At 49.5% G+C, this 18,976-nt stretch overlaps 1 protein-coding gene across 1 annotated transcript in view; it reads right to left on the bottom strand.

Annotated features, from left to right (window-relative positions):
• The window catches only part of KIAA0195 (KIAA0195 ortholog), a 37,721-nt gene extending 19,541 nt beyond the window's left edge, over positions 1-18,180 (bottom strand). The window contains exons 1-2 of the mRNA XM_010856168.1: positions 16,559-18,180; positions 3,511-3,643 (exon numbers count right to left, since the gene is read on the bottom strand). Coding sequence (XP_010854470.1) covers positions 3,511-3,534 — 24 coding nt within the window. The 5' untranslated portion in view covers positions 3,535-3,643; positions 16,559-18,180. The remainder of the gene's footprint in view (positions 1-3,510; positions 3,644-16,558) is intronic.
• Between the last annotated feature and the right edge of the window lie 796 nt (positions 18,181-18,976).

Genomic DNA, 18,976 nt, shown 5'->3' with positions numbered 1-18,976 from the left:
CGGCCAGCAGCCCCCAAGGCAGCTGCCGGCATCAAGGAGGACCTGGCCTCTCACCGCCCCAATCCCTTTCCTGGGGCCCGTGTCACTGGGCGAGGTGAGGGGCCCTACCGGGGGAAGTCCCCCAGATCCCTGACACTCCAGCATGGAGCCACGCCAACCGCAGCCCTCTCCTCTGTTAGAGCTGCAGGAAGGAGGGGAGGGGGGACTTGAGAGTTATTAATAGCAGCACATCCTAGAGGAGGGGAGAGGACTGACAAGTGAGAAAACTGGAGCAGTGACTTCCAGGAGGGCAGAAACCGGGGGACCGGAGAGGGAGGGAAGAGCCCCTGAAAGGAAGCCTCTGCGGATCCCAACAACGGACCAAACTCCTTCCCACCAGGTGGGGGGGCCTCCAAGAGCCACTCAGCGGTGCCATGCAGAGCTCAGCCAGCAGCCGTCCGCCGACTGCATGCAGACGCTCCTGCCCAGGTGCTGCTGGGACAGGACACCGGGCCTCGTCCCCAGAAGAAAGTGAGGCTGCGGACCTCCTGGGGCTTCATTCAGGGCCTGGGTGTCACTCCAGGACCCCGAGTTTGACACACAGGAAGCTGTCAGAACGGACCCCCTGGATGATGTAGGGGCAAAAGACCCTGGGAGTGGACAGGAGAGTTCTCTGCCTCCCTCCAGGCTACCCTGAGGCTGGGGCAGGAACACCTCGGCGGAGATGAAACGGTCTAACAGGTCGAAAACCTGAGTGCGGGCTGGACCTGAGACAGGCTCTCCAGGGCTCTGCTTCCTAAACAACACCATCTCCTCTGCAGCCAGCCTCTCCCCTCCCCATTCTCTAGCACAGTTCCCCGGGGGGGCCCACCCCAGGCCCCGCCAAACCCAGAGCTGAGTGGGGATAGGAAAGGAAGGGCCTGGGCTGTCCAGGGGTTAAGGGCAGGAAGTCTCCCGGAGGACGGGGGAGGAGGGGTTGGCTTCAGAGGCAGTCACTCTGATTTTGGGCAGCAGCTTTAGCAAAGTGCCCAGGAAACTTCTGACCCCCAGCCCCGGCTCCCAGGGCACACTCCCCTTTAGCTTTCTAAAAAGACACTGCTCTGGGGGAACCACAACTAAGCAAGCACTGTCTCTCCTGTGCAACAGCCCATAGGGTTTAACTCAGGTGCTCCACAGCCCCCAGCACAGCCTTCTGGTGTCCGGTCCCCCCTTTCCAACACTGTCCGCTGCAGCAAGTGCAAGGGGAACTTCTGAGAAGGAGAGACCCAGACCGTCACTGCCTACGGCACATCCACCACAGGCTGGAGACGGACAGCGGTGCCTGCCGAGCACACTGAGGACAGGTAGGTCGCAAAGAGGAGGGAGGCAAGATGCAAAGGATCAACCGGCAACAGCCAAACGGTTGCCAGGCAACGACAGGCAGCCTCACCAACAACTCCCAGCATGTCAGCTCACCCACTCCCGTTGGAGGCCCCAGGGATCCACTTTATAAGCCTACATTTACACAACTCACAAGGAACCTCAGGTAGAAATGTCATCAGATCTATTACTTAGCTGCTTACCCTATAAATTCCTCAACTAGTCTGTCTGTAAGCCAAAGGCCATCCCCCGGGGGCCTAGAGTTCTACCAACCACAGGGAGCATTCCATGAATACAACTGATGATGGTGGTGATGGTGCTTTCTAGAACAGGAGAGCATCTATCCAGAAAGAAAAAGAAGAGGATGAAGGAAAACAAACCCTCCCCAACAAAAGGCATCCAGCCTGGGTTCACAAGTGTTCTTTGGGCTTGAGAGAGAAGCCAGCCCCTAGACCACAGAAATCTGTTTCCCTGATTCAATAGTAATGGATGTTTCAGCCACAGGCTGGAACCAGAGGAAGATACTGTCCTCTGTTTTGGGGACATTCAACCTCACCCAGGCAGGCCACCTCATCACCACATCGTAACCTTCGGAGGGAGGGCACTCCCTGGAATTGAGCAATGCATGGCCCTTGCAACTGTACGCAGCAGCCTTGCACCCAGGCTGGGGGTGGGACAAGTGCAGCCTTGCCTGCGTGCCAATCCCTGCTAGGATGGACACTTGCACAGCAGCCAGAGGCCTCTGTGAGCAGGAGGCTGAACACACCTGCCTTAAGCTCAGGTCCACGAGCCTGCTCCACAGCCCATCCAGAGGCACGTGAATCCTGGAGCTGAACATGTCAGCAGTCAGCCAGGTTCCAGTGTGTGGACCCACGGCTCCTTCCCCAGACCTCCCAAGGTCTCTTTGGCAGGAAGATCACTATCATAAGTTCAAGTCAATAAATATTTACTAAGCTCTTTCTACATGCCAGGCTCTATGCAAGGAGCCAGGGACGCTGAGATAAAGCGGGACAGACAGATGGTGTCAACACGGCATAGCAAGGACGACGGTGGAGGGGCTGTGAATGCTGGAAGAAGGGACTCCGGAGGGAGGAGGAAGTATCTGGAGAAGGTCATGCTTAAACCAGATCTTGAATGAAAGAAAAGTAGAAGTCTGGCAGGAAAAGGAGGGGGAGGGGATTAGGTAACAGCCTAAACACGAAGTGTGTACCCAGACTCTAAAGCGCTCAGAATTACCAGTGGTGGGACTTCCTTGGCAGTCCAGTGGTTAGGACTCTGTGTATCCACAGCAGGGGGCACAGATCTGATCCCTGTTCAGGGAACTAAGATCCCAGAGGCCGCACAGCACACCCCCCAGAAAAAGAATTACCAGTGGTAAAGACCACAGCAGGGGAGGTGTGGGATGCTGGGCCAATGGGCAGAAGTGGGCGTGTGGAGGGCTCTGGACCCCATAGTAAAGGTTTTGGCAGGCGACACAATGACTTTTAAGCAGGAGCAACAAAAGGTCAGCTCTGTATTTTGGGTAGCTTTCCCTGCCCACCCAGTGGAGACAGGGAGTCAGAGACAGGGGGACCTGCTAGGAATGTGTGATGGGAGTCCAGGCAGAGATGTAGGGGAATCTTCGTCCCAGGAGAGGGGTAATCGGATCGACGACAAATCTACGTCCGCGTAAAGATGGTATATGTGGAGGCTGGGGGTGCCCAAGTCAGGCTGGGGGGTGCCGCCTGGACCCCTGGGGGGCTCACCCCCAGCTGATTCAGCAGCTGTGCCTGGAGTTTGACTGGGGAGCTCTTCCCTAACCAGAAAGAGGGCGCCGGACAATACTCAACAGGGCTCGGCAGGCTTGGGCAGAGAGCAAACAAGCGAAATTACACAGCCCTGGGCGAGGAGTGGAGACTGGCTGGGAGCCAACCCCGATCGAGAACTGGCTCCATGCGGCCACGTTCACTGGTCCACCCTCTGCCCTTGAGTCACAGCTCCTGGAATCCGTGCGTTCCGGCCGTCAATGGCCTCATCGAGGGATCAGATCACGTGCTACAAGCCCCAGAGCCACACATCCCACCTCTCACTTTCAGTGTCAAGCCCCCTCACGAGGACCTCCCAGGCAAACACAGTCGGGAGAGTCCAAAAGAAACACACACAGTCCCCAGGAGGGCAACCATCACGGCCTACCTCGTGCTTCTCTTTCAGGTCCATGGGCCCAGAGTACTGCAGGCATGCCCAGAGGACGGTGGTCACCCCCGAAAGGAAGGTTCCTCTGCAACATGTACGAACCCCAGTGACTCTGTCACAGTCACCGTGACATCTGGGGGAAAAAGAAGAAAGAGGTTCCATGGGGCTGTTTCTGTGAAACACAAGAGGATCACCTCAACAGTCGAGCAGGACATGGAGGAGACGGTGCCCTGACCGCTGGGCCCCAGCCTGTCCTGGCAGCTGGCAGCTTTGTGAAGTCAAGAGGGAGACGGCTACAGAGGGGATGCTGGAGGGCTGTAAGCTTCCCCTCTTTTAACCTTCATTTTTGGAGGCATGTACACTTTGTTCTTTGACTTGCTGCCTTTCAGCGAGTAGGAAAAGCCATGGCTCATTAGCTCTTTATTTTTGGAAGCACTGCATGGCATGCGAGATCTTAGTTCCCCAACCAAGGATGGAACCCGCACCTCCTGCAGTGGAAGTGCAGAGTCTTAACCACTGAACTACCAGGGGAGTCCCTCCTTGGCTCTTTAAAAGAGAAGGTATGGGACTTCCCTGGTGGTCCAGTGTTTAAGACTACGCGTCCACTGCGGATGGTGTGGGTTCGATCCCTGGTCAGGGAACTAGGAATCCTGCATGTCACACGGTGCAGCCCCTCCCCCCCAAAAGTGAAGGTAAACTGGAATCTAGATACAACTGGAATAATCAGGCAAATGGTGGAGAGAGCAGCAGAGATGATTGGGGTAGAGACATGCTTGCTCCACCTTGTGGGAAACACACACCGTAAGCAAATGCATGCACACCCAGGGCCGCGGGCCTCTCTTGCACCTGGTCAATGGGGCAGTGCTCAGTAGGCACCTGGGCGGGTGCCCCAGGCTGCAGGGTCCAAGGCAACAGTAATGCGGAAAATGAAGATTAGTCTCACCTCCCCACCTCCTACTCCCTCCCCATATAACCCCTGACCCTCACCCATACACACTTTATAATTTCAGACGAGTGTTTGGGTGAAGAGTGCGTGCATGCATGAGTGCAGGCTAAGTTGCTTCAGTCGTGTCCAACTCTGCAACCCTATGGACTGTAGCCCGACAGGCTCCTCTGTCCATGGGATTCTCCAGGCAAGAATACTGGAGTGGGTTGCCATAACCTCCTCCAGAGGATTTTCCCCACCCAGGGATCGAACTCGTGTCTCTTATGTCTCCTGTATTGGCAGGCGGGTTATTTACCACTAGTGCCACCTGGGAAGGCCAATTAGCTGCAGAGAGAGCAAACTAACCTGCTCTCTAACAGTTCTCTTGGGGCCGACAGCACAGCCTTATTAAGAGGAGCTGGTCAGAAGCCCAGGAGAACTGTCTAGAAACAATTAAAAAAAAAAAAAAGCTGTGTCCAGAGGACCCCAGGCAGGAGGCCCAGGCGTGGCAGGCACTAAATCCGACCCACAATCCCATCCGATCCCTCACGGGCCTGCATGGCTGAGTCTGCCCGTCCCTCTGCTCTGCCAAGCAGGGCTCACAGTCCCAGAGGTCAGAGGCAGCCAGCTGACATGGGATCCGGGGAGGCTGAGTGTGCATCTCCCAGAGGCCGCTCTGACTCGGGCACCCAGGCCCTGTTTACAAGGACAGCTCAAGGTCCCCATGACAGCCCATCCCAGCGGGGGCTGGAAGAGACAGTCACTGCACAGAGAGAGGCATCAGGAGCCATGCGGAGATTCCGCTCAACTTCTCCGCCAACACTACCAGGGTAAGACGACTGTGCGGCCAGCTGGAACCGCAGCAGCTCCGAAAGGGCAGCCAGGAGCACGACATTCTTCTGTGAGTCTCTGTGTTCCCATCACTCCATACATGGGATTCTGGGAGAGAGCCGGCCCTAACTGCCTAATCTGAAACCAGTAGCTGTGTCCTTAAAGGGCCAGGTCTACTCCCCGCCCATGGTGAAAAAACCCACAGGCTTCAAAGCCAAACACCGGTGGGTTCAAATCCTGGCTCCATCATGTGCCAAGTGCCAAATGACCTTGGCGAATCACCTGCCTCTTTGAGCCTCAGTGTACCTGTTCAATGAAAGGGAGTGATGATGCCTATTTCACAGTATTAATATTGACACACTTCACTCAGGTCCAACTCTGCGACCCTATGGACTGTAGCCCGCCAGGCTCCTCTGTCCATGGGGTTCTCCAGGCAAGAATACTGGAGTGGATGGCAGTGCCCTCTTCCAGGGGATTGTCCTGGCCCAGGGACTGAACCCACGTCTCTGACGTCTCCTGCACTGGCAGGCGGGTTCTTTACCAGTAGTACCACCTGGGAAGCCCAACACATACCCACAAAAATGACTAAAATGAAGAATACCGACAGTACCTACTGTTGTGAGGACACGAACTGGAAAATCACTGGTGGGACTATCACATGGTGTAACCACTTGGGAAAACGTTTTGGCAGTCTCTGATAAAGTAGAGGTGACTGCTGAAAAAGGCGGGGGTTAGAGGCACCAACCTCTGACAGCACCACCGCACCCTCGGAGTGTAGTGGAAAGTCCACATGTAACTTTATAGTCAGCCCTCCAATTTACAGTCCTGCGTTATGGATTCAACCCACCATGGATCATGTAGCACTCTGGTTCGTATTCAGTGAAAGAAATACAGATATAAGTGGACTCATGCAGTTCAAGGGCCAACTATAAACACTTATTACATGACCAAATAATCAAAATATACACCCTCACAAATATTCATAGCAATTTCATTCAAAGTAGCCCCAGATTGGAATAATGCAAATGTTCACTCACAGGTGGACAAATGTCCACTCAACATTGAAAAAACTAAGATCATGGGATCCAGTCCCATTACTTCATGGCATACAGATGGGGAAACAATGGAAACAGTGAAAGATTTTATTTTCTTGGGCTCCAAAATCACTGCTGACAATGACTGAAGCCATGAAATTAAAAGATGCTTGCTCCTTGGAAGAAAAGCTATGACAAACCTAGACAGCATATTAAAAAGCAGAGACATTACTTTGCTGACAAAGGTCCATATAGTCAAAGCTATGGTTTTTCCAGTAGTCATGTATGGATGTGAGAGTTGGACCATAAAGGAGGCTGAGCACCGAAGAATGGATGCTTTCAAACACCACAGTGTTAGAGAAGACTTTTGAGAGTCCCTTGGACTGCAAGGAGATCAAACCAGTCACTCCTAAAGGAAATCAATCCTGAATATTCATTGGAAGGATTGACGCTGAAGCTGAAGCTCTAATACTCTGGCCACCTGATGTGAAGAGCCAACACATTAGTAAAGACCCTGATCCTGGGAAAGGTTGGAGGCAGGAGAATTAGAGGTTGACAGAGGACAAGATGGTTGGATGGCATCACCAACTCAATGGACATGAGTCTGAGCAAGCCTCGGGAGATGGTGATGGACAGGGAAGCCCGGTGTGCTGCAGTCCACGGGGTGGCAAAGATCCGGACGTGACCGAGTGAATGAACAACTACCACTCACAGGTGAATGGATGAACGTGTTATGGTTAATGCGTATCATGGAATTCTACCCAGCAACAAATACATACGTGCGACCGATACGTACAACAATGTGGCTGAATATGAAAAACATCTGATGAGTAAAAGAAGCCACTCACAAAAGAGTGCCTACTGTATGACTCAATTTACATAAAACTTATTGTTGTTGTTTAGTCATTAACCAGTGTCTGATTCTTTGTGACCCTATGGACTGTAGCCCACAAGGCTCCTCTGTCCATGGGATTTCCCAGGCAAGGATACTGAAATGGGTTGCCATTTTCTTCTCCAGGGGATCTTCTAGCCCTAGGGACTGAATCTGTCTCTCCTACATTGCATGTGAATTCTTTACCACTGAGCCACCTGGGAAACCCATATAAACTTTCGAACAGGCAAAACTAATCAATCATGGCAGCAAGCAGATCAGGAGTTGTCTGGGGTCAGGGAGAGGGAATGACCACAAATGACACAGAGATCTTTTGTTTAATATTGTGACTGTAAGTGGTGGTTATGGGATGTATACATTTGTCAAAATTCTTTGAACTATATACTTAATGGGTTGGCAAAGATATTTGTTCGGGTTTTTCGCAACATCTTACTTTTTGGCCAACCTGATAAACAGGTATGTTTTATTGTATGAAAATAGAGTGCTTCCATAGAGCTGATTCTCAGAAAGTACAGTGGAATCTGAGGTACAGGATCTTTAAAATGCCTAGCACATGCCAGATGTGGCTGATCTAAAAGAGAAGGCTAATGAAGCATTTATCCAGGGCCGACAATGGCAGATACTTGGTAAGTCTAAGGAATGGTCCTGTTTTCAAAGAACTGTAAGATGAGGTCCCTTCCCTAGAGGGATTTAAAATACAGTGGTTTGGGCTATTCTGAAAAAAAGATAACTAAAATTCAAGTTGGCCTTGAAACACTAAATGAGAACTGCTAACAGGTGCGTAGGAGGAAGACTTACCTAAGCAAGGGTCACGAGTCCAACCAAGGCACGAGGAAGAAATGCAGAAGCCTTTTTGAAAGACAGAGATCTGACCTATTCGGTTAGAGCAGAAGGCCTGAGTAGGTCAGAGTGAAGAAGTAAATGAAGGATCACACAGGACAGGGAAATCGGGAACTCTTGCAACAAGGCGCCCTGAGGAGTCACTGGAGGTTTCTGAGTAGGCCTCGGGATTTTAAGAGGGTAGAGAATGGATCAGAGGAGAAAGGGAAAGAAATTACAGGCAGAAGAGTTAGAAGAAAATGACAGTCACCCTGGTTCACTATAACGAGTGTCTCAACAAAGGAGGCAAAGAGAGTGACCTGGTGGACGCTTCCTGGCTCAGAACCAGCGTCAAAAAGAGCCAAGTAAGTGATGAGGGCTTTCCGGGGGTCCAGTGGATAAGATTCCTCCTGACAACGCAGGGGACACGGGTTCAATCCCTGCTCAGGGAAGATCCCGCAGGTCTCAGGGCAACTAAGTGCGTCTAGAGCCCGTGTTCCACAACAGGAGAAGCCACGCACCAGCCTAGAGAAGAAAACAGAAGAGCCTGCACACGGCAGCGAAGGCCGCGCAGCCACAAGTACACGAAATGTTTCCTTTTTTAAAGAGAGCTTAAGTGGGTACCCAGCGTTCAGGCTGAGGACTAGCTGAGGAGCTGGCTGTCCGTATCTCTCTGTTAGCTATGGTGGCATTCTAGGCACACCCAACCCATCAAAAGCGTAATTTGGTGGACTTCAGCTAAACAGCGGTGCCCAAAGTGTACTGACTGATGCGGGAGGGAGGGAGGCTTTTAATCACAAGTCTCAGAGTTCTATCCTTGGTGGCATCCTAGTCAGTAGTTTCATCAGTGACTTGGGTGAGGAAACAGACGGTGTGCTAATCAAATTCTCGGGTAGCACAAGCCTGGAAAGGAGATCAAAGCCAAGCTCCAAGAAGATCTCAACAGGCAGAAATGATGGGCCAAATGTAATAGATTCAACTCAGCTGTAAGACATTCAATATTAATTCCTGTCCTTAGGTTCAAAAACTACTGTATAAAACATTCTAAAGCAATTATCCTTCAGTTAAAAATAAAAAAAAATTTTTTTAAACACTACTGTAGAAAACACTGTAAAGCAATTATCCTTCAATTAAAAATAAATTAATTAAAAATTTAAAAAAAACTACTGTATAAAACTACTACAAATGGCTTGTGTGCTAACTTGTTTCGGTCGCGTCTGACTCTTTGTGACCCCATAGACCATAGCCCGCCAGGCCTCTCCCTGGGAAGATGGGATTCTCCAGGCAAGAATACTGGAGTGGGTTGCCATGCCCTCCTCCAGGGGATCTTCCCAACGCAGGGATCGAACCTCCTGTACCAGCAGGCAGGTTCTTTACCACCAGCGCCACCTGGGAAGCAGTTTCAAAATAAATGGCATGGCCACCCAGAGTTCATTCATATTTAGGTCAAAGAACTGATGCTTTCAAACTGTGGTGCTGGAGAAAACTCTTGAGAGTACCTTGGACAGCAAGGAGAGCAAACCAGTCAATCTTAAAAGAAATCAACCCTGAATACTCATTAGAAGGACTGATGCTAAAGCTGAAGCTCCAATACTTTGGCCACCCGATGAGAAGAGCCGACTCAGTGGAAAAGACCCTGATGTTAGGAAAGACTGAGGGCAAAAGGAGAAAGAGGCAACAGAGGATGAGATGGTTGGATGGTATCACCGACTCAATGGACATGAGTTTGAGCAAACTCTGGGAGCTAGTGACAGACAGGGAAGCTTGGTGTGCTGTAGTTCATGGGGTTGCAAAGAGTCGGGCATGACTTAAGAGACGGAACAACGATAACAATAGACATGCTGCTGCTGCTGCTAAGTTGCTTCAGTCGTGTCCAACTCTTTGCGACCCCATAGACAGCAGCCCACCAGGCTCCTCTGTCCATGGGATTCTCCAGGCAAGAACACTGGAGTGGGTTGCCATTTCCTCCTCCAATGCATGAAAGTGAAAAGTCAAAGTGAAGTCGCTTAGTCGTGTCTGACTCCTAGCGACCCCATGGACTGCAGCCTACCAGGCTCCTCCGTCCATGGGATTTTCCAGGCAAGAGTACTGGAGTGGGGTGCCGTTGCCTTCTCCAATAGATATGCTAAGTACCCCAAAAGAGAAAAGTAAGTCTCCTGCTTGCACATTTCAGAGCACACCTGAAATACTTTGCTCATTTGTATATCATACACTGAGAAGGACACCGACAAAAGCGGAAGGTTTCCAGGCAGAAACTGCCAGGTTGGAGAATCTGTGACATGAGAAATAGTGGAAGGAGCTGGACACCCTTAGCCAGGACACATACCAAAAACATGTCAGGTCTGAGCAGGGCTAGAAGGGCCTGATGGCTGCCAGGGGAAAGAAGGGCCAGGCTCACTCTGGGAGGCTCCAACAACAGGGCCTAGGCTAGGGTGAGGAAGCTACAGGGAGGCAGACTGGGACTTAACATGAACAATATCTTTTCTTCGTTTTTGTTTTTTGGCCACAAGGCTTGTGGGATTCTCAGTTCCCCAACCAGGGACTGAATCCGGGCCACAACAGTGAAAGCCTGGAATCCTAACCACTGGGCCACCAGGAAACTCTCGAGCAATTTCATTACATAGTTAAAATTGCATTTAAAAAATGGAAGAGGCTACCTGAGAGGCAATGGGCTCCCCATCACCAGAGGGATCCAAGCAACGGTGGGAAATTATGGAGCTAATAAACACATCAGGCAGCAAATAAGAAAGACATGACCTTCTATGGTCTCTTCTAATTCCAAGAGACTATGAAATCAAGAAATCCAGGAGCATTTACCTATGAAAAGATGCTCAACTCCACTCACAGGAAGAGACATTCAAATTAGACTACCCCAAGGGAACAAAGCTGGAATATTTTCACCACCGGACTTCAAGGTTTTGTAAAGCTACACTAATCAATGCAGTGTGGTATTGGCCTGGTAATAGAATCTAGAAATAGATCCAGACAAATATGGTTGATTGATTTTTGAGAAAGGTACAAAGGCAACTCAGTGGAGAAAAGACAGTCTTTTCAACAAATCATGCTGGAACTAAATAATCAGATATTTAAAAAAAAAAACAACCCAAAGTTTGTAAATACAGCTTGCACCACATACAAGAATTAACCAGTAATGGCTCATAGAGCTAAATGGAAAAGTAAAAAGAAGAAATAATAAGAGGAAAACCTTTGCTAACTTTGGGTTGGGTTTCTTAGAGTCAATACCAAAAGCTGCTGTTGCTACTGCTGCTAAGTCACTTCAGTCATGTCCAACTCTGTGTGACCCCATAGACGGCAGCCACCAGGCCCCCCTGTCCCTGAGATTCTCCAGGCAAGAACACTGGAGTGGGTTGCCATTTCCTTCTCCAATGCATGAAAGTGAAAAGTGAAAGTGAAGTCCCTCAGTCGTGTCCGACTCTTAGCGACCCCATGGACTACAGCCTACCAGGCTCCTCCATCCATGGGATTTTCCAGGCAAGAGTACTGGAGTGGGGTGCCATCGCCTTCTCCAAATACCAAAAGCACAACCTACAAAAGATATTAATAAATTGGAACTGAGTAACTGATGACAGGAGTGGGAGGAAGAATTTTCACTGTATATACTTTTGTGCCTTTTGAATGTACCTCGTGAATGCACATGTATCTTTAAAAAAGAAAAAAAACAACAGCAACCTCTCACTTCTGGGTATATACCCACGAGATGTGACATCAGGGATCCAAACAGGTATGTGTACACTCGTGTTCACAGCAGCATTATTCACAACGGCAAAAGTGGAAGCAACCCAAGCGTCCATCAACAGACGAACGGATATACAAAATGTGGCTGATGCATACAATGGAATATTAGTCCATCTTAAAAAGGAAGAACATTCTGACACGTGCTGCAACATCAAAGAACTTTTAAGGCCTACACTATGTGAAATAGTGAGTGTAAGTCGCTTAGTCACGTCCGACTCTTTGTTTGACTCCGTGGACAGTAGCCCACCAGGATCCTCTGTCTGTGGAACTCTTCAGGCAAGAGTACTGGAGTGGGTTACCATTCCCTTCTCCAAGGGATCTTCCCGACCCAGGGATTGAACCAGGTCTCCCACATTGCAGATAGATTCATTACTGTCTGAGCCACCAAGGAAGCCCAAAGTGAAATAAGCCAGTCACAAAAGGACAAATACCATATGTTTCTTCTGACACGAGGTTTCTAAGGAGTCAAATTCCTATAGACAGAAAGTAGAATGGTGGTTTCCGGGGACTAAGGAGCAGGGAATGGGGGGTAAGTGTTTAACAGGGACAGAGTTTCAGTCTGGGAAAATAAAACAGCTCTGGAGATGGATGGTGGTGATGGCTGTATAACAATATGAATGTACTGAACACACCGAACTGGTTAAAATGCTAAGTGTTGTGCTATGTATATTTTACCACAATATATTAAAAAAGTCAGCAACTTCTGATTTTGCAATTGGCTCTGGCTTTTATTACAAGCAGTGCGTTCCATGATGACTTTAGGGATGTTTATGCTCAAATTCAATAAAGGCTTAAAAAAAAAAGAAGATACTGACATTAAGAAAACTAAGTTCATATTATATAATTATACTATTCATATTCATACTATTCATTCATATACTATTCACACTATAATATTCATATTCTTAACTGTAATGTTTCTAGTTTCCCAAAGGCCACTGTGAGCCCTGAAAGTCTCCTTCCCTTGGGGACCCCTCATTCCCCATCACTTCAGGCCTCTGGATGCAGGCATCAGCTCAGGTCTAATCTGGCCCTTAACCTACTTGCCATGCCATGTGATCCTGTTTACTACTGGCTCGGCAGCCACAGGCAAAGCTTATTATTAAGCTGGTCACCAAACCACACATTCTGGCTGGCCGGTCCATTCGGAAGAAAAACATTCCTGCTGCGGCTTAGCCTTTAGTTCACCTGTGTACTGTAAACAAATCTGGGCCTGCTCAGAAACCGGGGTTCAAAGAATGTTTTTAAAGGAGCCTATCTTTCAGGTAGAAAAAGATGCTCTCATGAAAACAAGGCTGACACACAGCAGAAACTTACACAGCATTGTAAAGCAACTATACTCCAATAATAAAAGTTTTTTAATTAAAAATCTCATTTGGAGAACAAAAAGCACTTAGCAACTTTTGGAAAAAATGAAATAAATTATGATGTATGGATTTAAAAAAAAAACAACAAAAAAAACAGGACTTCCCTGGTGGTCCAGTGGTTGAGAATCCATCTGCCAACGCAGGGGACACGGGTTCGATCCCTGGTCCAGGAAGATTCCACATGCCTCTGGGCAACTAGGCCCATGTATCACAATGACTGCAACCACTGAAGCCTGAGTGCTCAAGAGCCCACACTCTGAACAAGAGGAGCCACTGCACTGAGAAGCCCTCACTCAGCAATTGGAGAGCAGCCCCTGCTTGCCACAACTAGAGGAAGCCCTCAAACTGCAACAGAGACCCAGTGCAGTCAAAATAAATGAGTAAATAAAAACAAAAACGCTGACACAATAATCAGATTTAAAAGATCAGCACCCACTGATCAGCAGAGATGTGCCAACTACGACTGGGAACCTTGACACTTAAACACCAGGAGTGAGTGGATTTGGGAAAAGCTATGATCAGAACTCAAACTTGAGTTGGGTGAGGTTCAGTTGCGCCTTGGGTTGTAGGTTATGGTCTCCAACCTCCAGGGTCTAATGCTCGATGATCTGAGGTACAGCTGATGTAATAATAATAAAAATAAAGTGCACAATAAACATAATGCACTTGAACCACCACCAAACCATCCCCCCATAATCCATGGAAAAACTGTCTTCCATGAAATCGGTCCCTGGTGCCAAAACGGTTGGGGACGGCTGGGTAGCTCATGTTTACAATAGCATGCTTCCCTCTCTATACAGAAATCGTTTCCCAAGCTCAACATTAGAGAAGGACCAGTGGGAGGAACCAAAGGATTGCAACCTGCCTTTCTCATGAGTTCCGCAGGAGTTAAGCTTTCCAAAAGGCTGATTCTCAACCCTTGGAGCTGGTACTCCCTAGCAACTTCTCAAAATAGAAATGTGAAGGGCTTTCTGTTGGCTTCCATCTCACCACCCAGCCCTGGCTCTCCCGGTTGGGTCACCACAAACAAGGAGGGGGTGGAGGCGGTTCAAGGGCAGTTAACTCTCACTTCTTTGGCAGCTGGTTATCAACGGGATGGTTTGTACTTCACCTCCCTAGGCAAGGCACTTCTCCATGGTCTCTGCCAGTTTCCCTACTTGTCGTTCTGACAAAAATCAGTGAGAAAGGAAGTTGCAGCTGAAATAAGCCTTCCAGGGTATGTGGATTTTATGTGAACATCTAGCCCCAGTTTCACACTTAATGACAGTCTACATTCTGGTGTCTTCTGATCTTTATAGTGATTTTTTTTTCTATTCCATGGATCACTTTTACCTTTTTCTTTTTTTTTCTTTTACCCAACTTTTTAGATAATGAACCTGGCGCCCTTTTTTCTTATTTAAAACTACCTCACTGGAACACGCTCGCTCTTCTTTTGCCCAGATCACCATAAAGACATACCACCATAATATTTCTTCTTCAGTGCTTCTTGACTTTTTTCTGTTTCCACACTGCTCTTATACACAATCACACTCTCTTAATAACACCTCTAATTACACTGCCAAGTTCCCTGAAACCAAGAAAGTGCTACCTCGCCCTGACTCCAGCCGCCCCACCCCCGCCTCCCCTGAGAATCACTAATTTACACCCACAAAGATATACCACAATAACTATTAATCAGCCAGTGAACTACTTGTTGGTTACTTAAAATTAATAAATGCAAAATATATTAAGTAAATGCTAGACCCCATGAAAAGGGATTCTCTGGCGGCTCAGATGGTAAAGAATCTGCCTGCAATGCAGGAGACCTAGGTTCCATTCCTGGGGTGGGAAGATACCCTGGAGAAGGGAATGGCAAACCACTCTGATATTCTAGACTGTAAAAATCCCATGGATAGAGAAGCCTGGTGGGCTACAGTCCATGGGGTCACAAAGAGTCGGACATAACTGAGTGACTAACACACACACACACAAAGATCCCATGCAAGGGATCCTATACATACAGGCCACCTCATTTAAGGCTCACAACCACCCTGCAAGAGGCTGAGAAAAAATAGGGAACTTGGTTTTCTCAGATCACACCTAGGAAAGGACATGCTCTAATGGGTAAAGAGCTCAAGAATCTGGACTTGATGACCCTGGTGACCCTGGCCCTGGCCCTTTGCATCTCTCAACAGTTAGTCCCAGGCCTCCCAGGTGGCTCAGTGGTAAAGAATCCACCTGCCAATTCCAAGACACATGGGTTCGATCCCTGGGTGGGGAAGATGCCCTGGAGAAGGAAATGACAACCCACTCCAGTATTCTTGCCTGGGAAATCCCATGGACAGAGGAGCCTGGCGGTCTATACAGTCCATGGGGTGGCAAAAGAGTAAGACACGACTTAAGGACTAAACAACAGTTAGTCCCCACATCTGTAAAATAAAACGTTAAAACTCCCTCTTGACTTCCATCTTCTAAGAGTACCCAGGCTTAACTGAAGTGAGTGTCTTGGATAAAGCATGAGAAAACTAGCGTTGTCCCGGTGGACAAAATAACACACCAAGAAGGAAAATAGGATTCGACACAGAACTCCCTGCCTTTTTTTTCCCCCAAGAGCCACACACACACACACACACAGGGTGGGATGGAGCAGCACGTGACCATATCAGTGAGCACTCCGAAGTGCAGCCGGTGGTTACACACCAATGAAAGAGCAGGGTTTCCCTCGTATCTGGCACCGGGCAGGGGCTCACGCTGCACACGAGGGACTCTTAAGTACTGGCTTCAGCGGTGAGCCGCTGAGGAGCCAGAGCACAGCAGAGGCAGCAGTTTAAAGGGTGGCAGTGACTCCTGCTGCTTCCAAGGAGTCTTGAAACCTTCGGGAAAGGTAGAAAGGGGCGGGGAGGGGGAGGCCAGGCACGCTCCAAAATGCAACGTCGCCGCCGCTCTGCGCGGAGAAGCAACCTCCGGCTCCGTCCACCTGGACATCGGGGTCGTGATTAGCACGAGGGCCCGGGCGGCATTTGAGAGCGCGCGCAGGGGAGACAACCGTCCGAACTGAGGCCGGGAGGGGGGCACTCCCAGAGACCCTATGAATAAACTGGACGCCAGCGCTGGAGGCCGTCCGGGCCAGGGCCCAGGCACGGTCATTCCCGGGGCAGGGAGTCTTTTGTTGGCTGGAGGCTTCGATTTTTGACGCGGGACCCCCAAGGGGCCAAGCCAGGGCCGAGGGGCAAGTGTGAGCCCCTGAGAGGAAGGAAATGGCCAAGAGCTGGAGGCAAAAGCCAGTTCCTTGACTCCTCCACCGAAAGGGATTCCCTCGAGGCCATTCCCTGGGTGCAGACCCCAGACTCCCCTCCCCTCGGCCAGGAATCCCGAGGAGGCGGAAGGCCGGACCCCACGCCCCTGTGCTCCCCTTGCTTCGGGCCACGGGCCTTCTCGTACTTACCGGGGCCGGGGGACCGGTCTTCCTCGCCCGCGTCCTCTCCCCTCCCTGCCCCCTCCTCACTTCACGTCCCCTCCTCCAGGGGCCGCGGCCATGTCCGTTACTGGCAACTCCAAAGGGGTTTGCCTCCTTCTCCGACAATGGAGACCGCTAGCTCGCTCGCTAAAGTCCTGGGCGCCGATTGGTTAAAATCTGAGACGGGGAGGATTTCCAGCTTCTTATTGGCAGAGTGGAGCGCGAGGCTGTAGCCACAACCGCCCCTCTGGGAGCCTGGCGGAATTGAGTGCCAAATGCTGCCGGCGGGAGAGCTCACAACCGCTGTCCATCCTTGAGCGTCGTTCTCCGGCGGTTTCTGAGCCAGCGGTCTCAGTCAGGGAGGAGGGCACGGCTTTCAGCTCGATTCGTTTTCCCACGGAATTATCCTGGGAAGATCGACAGGACCTTCCGCCCCCCGCCTTTCTTTTTAAAATAAGCCCTTTGCAGGGCAGAGCGCCTGTGTCTCCGACTTCTAACTACCCTCCTTGTTGCTGGGAACAAATGCCTAGAGACACCTCGACGCTCAGAGACCTTGGAGGGAGTCCCTGGGGACCACTACTGCTTCCAATCAAAGCTGGAGAATCTAAGGCAATCCTGCAGTTTTCTCCTCAGCTTAACTGAACTCTAAGGGGAAAAACAAGTTAAAAAAATTTTTTTTTTCTAGATAATTAGAGACATCGCCTGGGAGACCTCTCTTGGGAAAACAAAGCAAGCTGTGTCAGTATTTGCTTTTCTTTTCCCAGAGATCTAAGTCTGGAGAGTTAGGGTTTTGTTTTTTGGTTTTGTGTCTGTTTATAAAATTGAAGGACAGTCATGGCTGGCCCTGGGAAGTAAGAGCCCCTTTTCCCTATTAATGAATTTAATTATGTAATTAAAATCTCTCTTTCTTTGCAGCTGGACAAGATGGTGCCATTTCGGTGCCTACTCTTGTATGTTTGAACTGTTTTATCTGTGTCTAGAACTGGTAGACTTGAATCTTAAAACTGGTGGAATTGTGTCACTTTCCTGCAAACAAAAATCTGCAGTTTATCTCTGCAAATAGAAAAAGTCCAAATCTCTCTGCCTGACGTTCAAAGCCCCTCATAAATCGACTCAGACATACATTTCCAGGCTTAACTCCCACAAACTGAACTATTCCTGCAGCCACAGATTTACCGCTATCCCCTAGATGCCTCTGGGACTCTCCCACCTCTGCTCCTTTGCCCAAGAGGATTCCTGTGCTTTGCAGATTCCTTCCTACCAATAAAGCCAGTGTTCAAATACACACCCATCCTAAAAGTCTACCTCAAACACTACCTGCCCAAAAGCCTTCCCAGACTTTTAGTCATTGAAACTCTCTCTATAGCCTTGTGCTTTTGTACCCTCATTGCATCGCTGCCTTTACAAAAGTGTGCTTTGTGCAGAATAATTTTTGTAGGACTTGAGGCTCCTTGAAGGCAGCTTGGTTATCCTGGCAGTCTCCACAGCACCTTACTTGAAGCCTGGTACCCAGTAAATGTTTGCTGAATTGAACTAGTCCACTGTCTATATCTTACTTCTTTTTACTTCATCCTAGAAGGCTTTGTTGTTGTTCACTCACTAAGTCATGTCCAACTCTTTGCCACCCTGTGGACTGTAACTTGCCAGGCTTTGCTGTTCATGGGATTTCCCAGGCAAGAATACTTGCGTGAGTTGCCATTTCCTTCTCCAGGGGATCTTCCCGACCCAGAGATTGAATCTGCATCTCCTGGATTGTCAGGTGGATTCTTTACCACTGAGCCACCAGGGAAGCCCCCACCCCCACCCCTCCAGCGTAAGCTTATATAGCCTCATTGGTGTTACCTGAAAGATGTAGGGTTCAGCTGCTTGCCACTCAAAAAAGCCAATAAACCAGCCAGGTTGCTGGAAAGGAAAATTTGCTTATTTCAGATACGGGCAAGTGGTGGGGAGAGCAGTTCAGTTCAGTTCAGTTGCTCAGTCATGTCCGACTCTTTGCAACCCCATGAAGTGCAGCACACCAGGCCTCCCTGTCCATCACCAACTCCTGGAGTCCACCCAAACCCATGTCCATCAAGTCGGTGATGCCATCCAAGCATCTCATCCTCTGTCGTCCCCTTCTCCTCCTGCCCTCAATCTTTCCCAGCATCAGAGTCTCTTCAAATGAGTCAGCTCTTCGCATCAGGTGGCCAAAGTACTGGAGTTTCAGCTTTAACATCAGTCCTTCCGATGAACACCCAGGACTGATCTCCTTTAGGATGGACTGGTTGGATCTCCCTGCAGTCCAAGGGACTCTCAAGAGTCTTCTCCAACACCACAGTTCAAAAGCATCAATTCTTCTGCGCTCAGCTTTCTTTATAGTCCAACTCTCACATCCATACATGACTACTGGAAAAACCATAGCCTTGA

The sequence above is a fragment of the Bison bison genome, unplaced genomic scaffold, assembly GCF_000754665.1.
Source record: "Bison bison bison isolate TAMUID 2011002044 unplaced genomic scaffold, Bison_UMD1.0 scf7180017864371, whole genome shotgun sequence".
In the NCBI taxonomy this organism is placed as follows: Eukaryota; Metazoa; Chordata; class Mammalia; order Artiodactyla; family Bovidae; genus Bison; species Bison bison.
The sequence above is the reverse complement of the archived record's forward strand: the minus strand, read 5'-3'. Positions and strand labels throughout refer to the sequence as shown.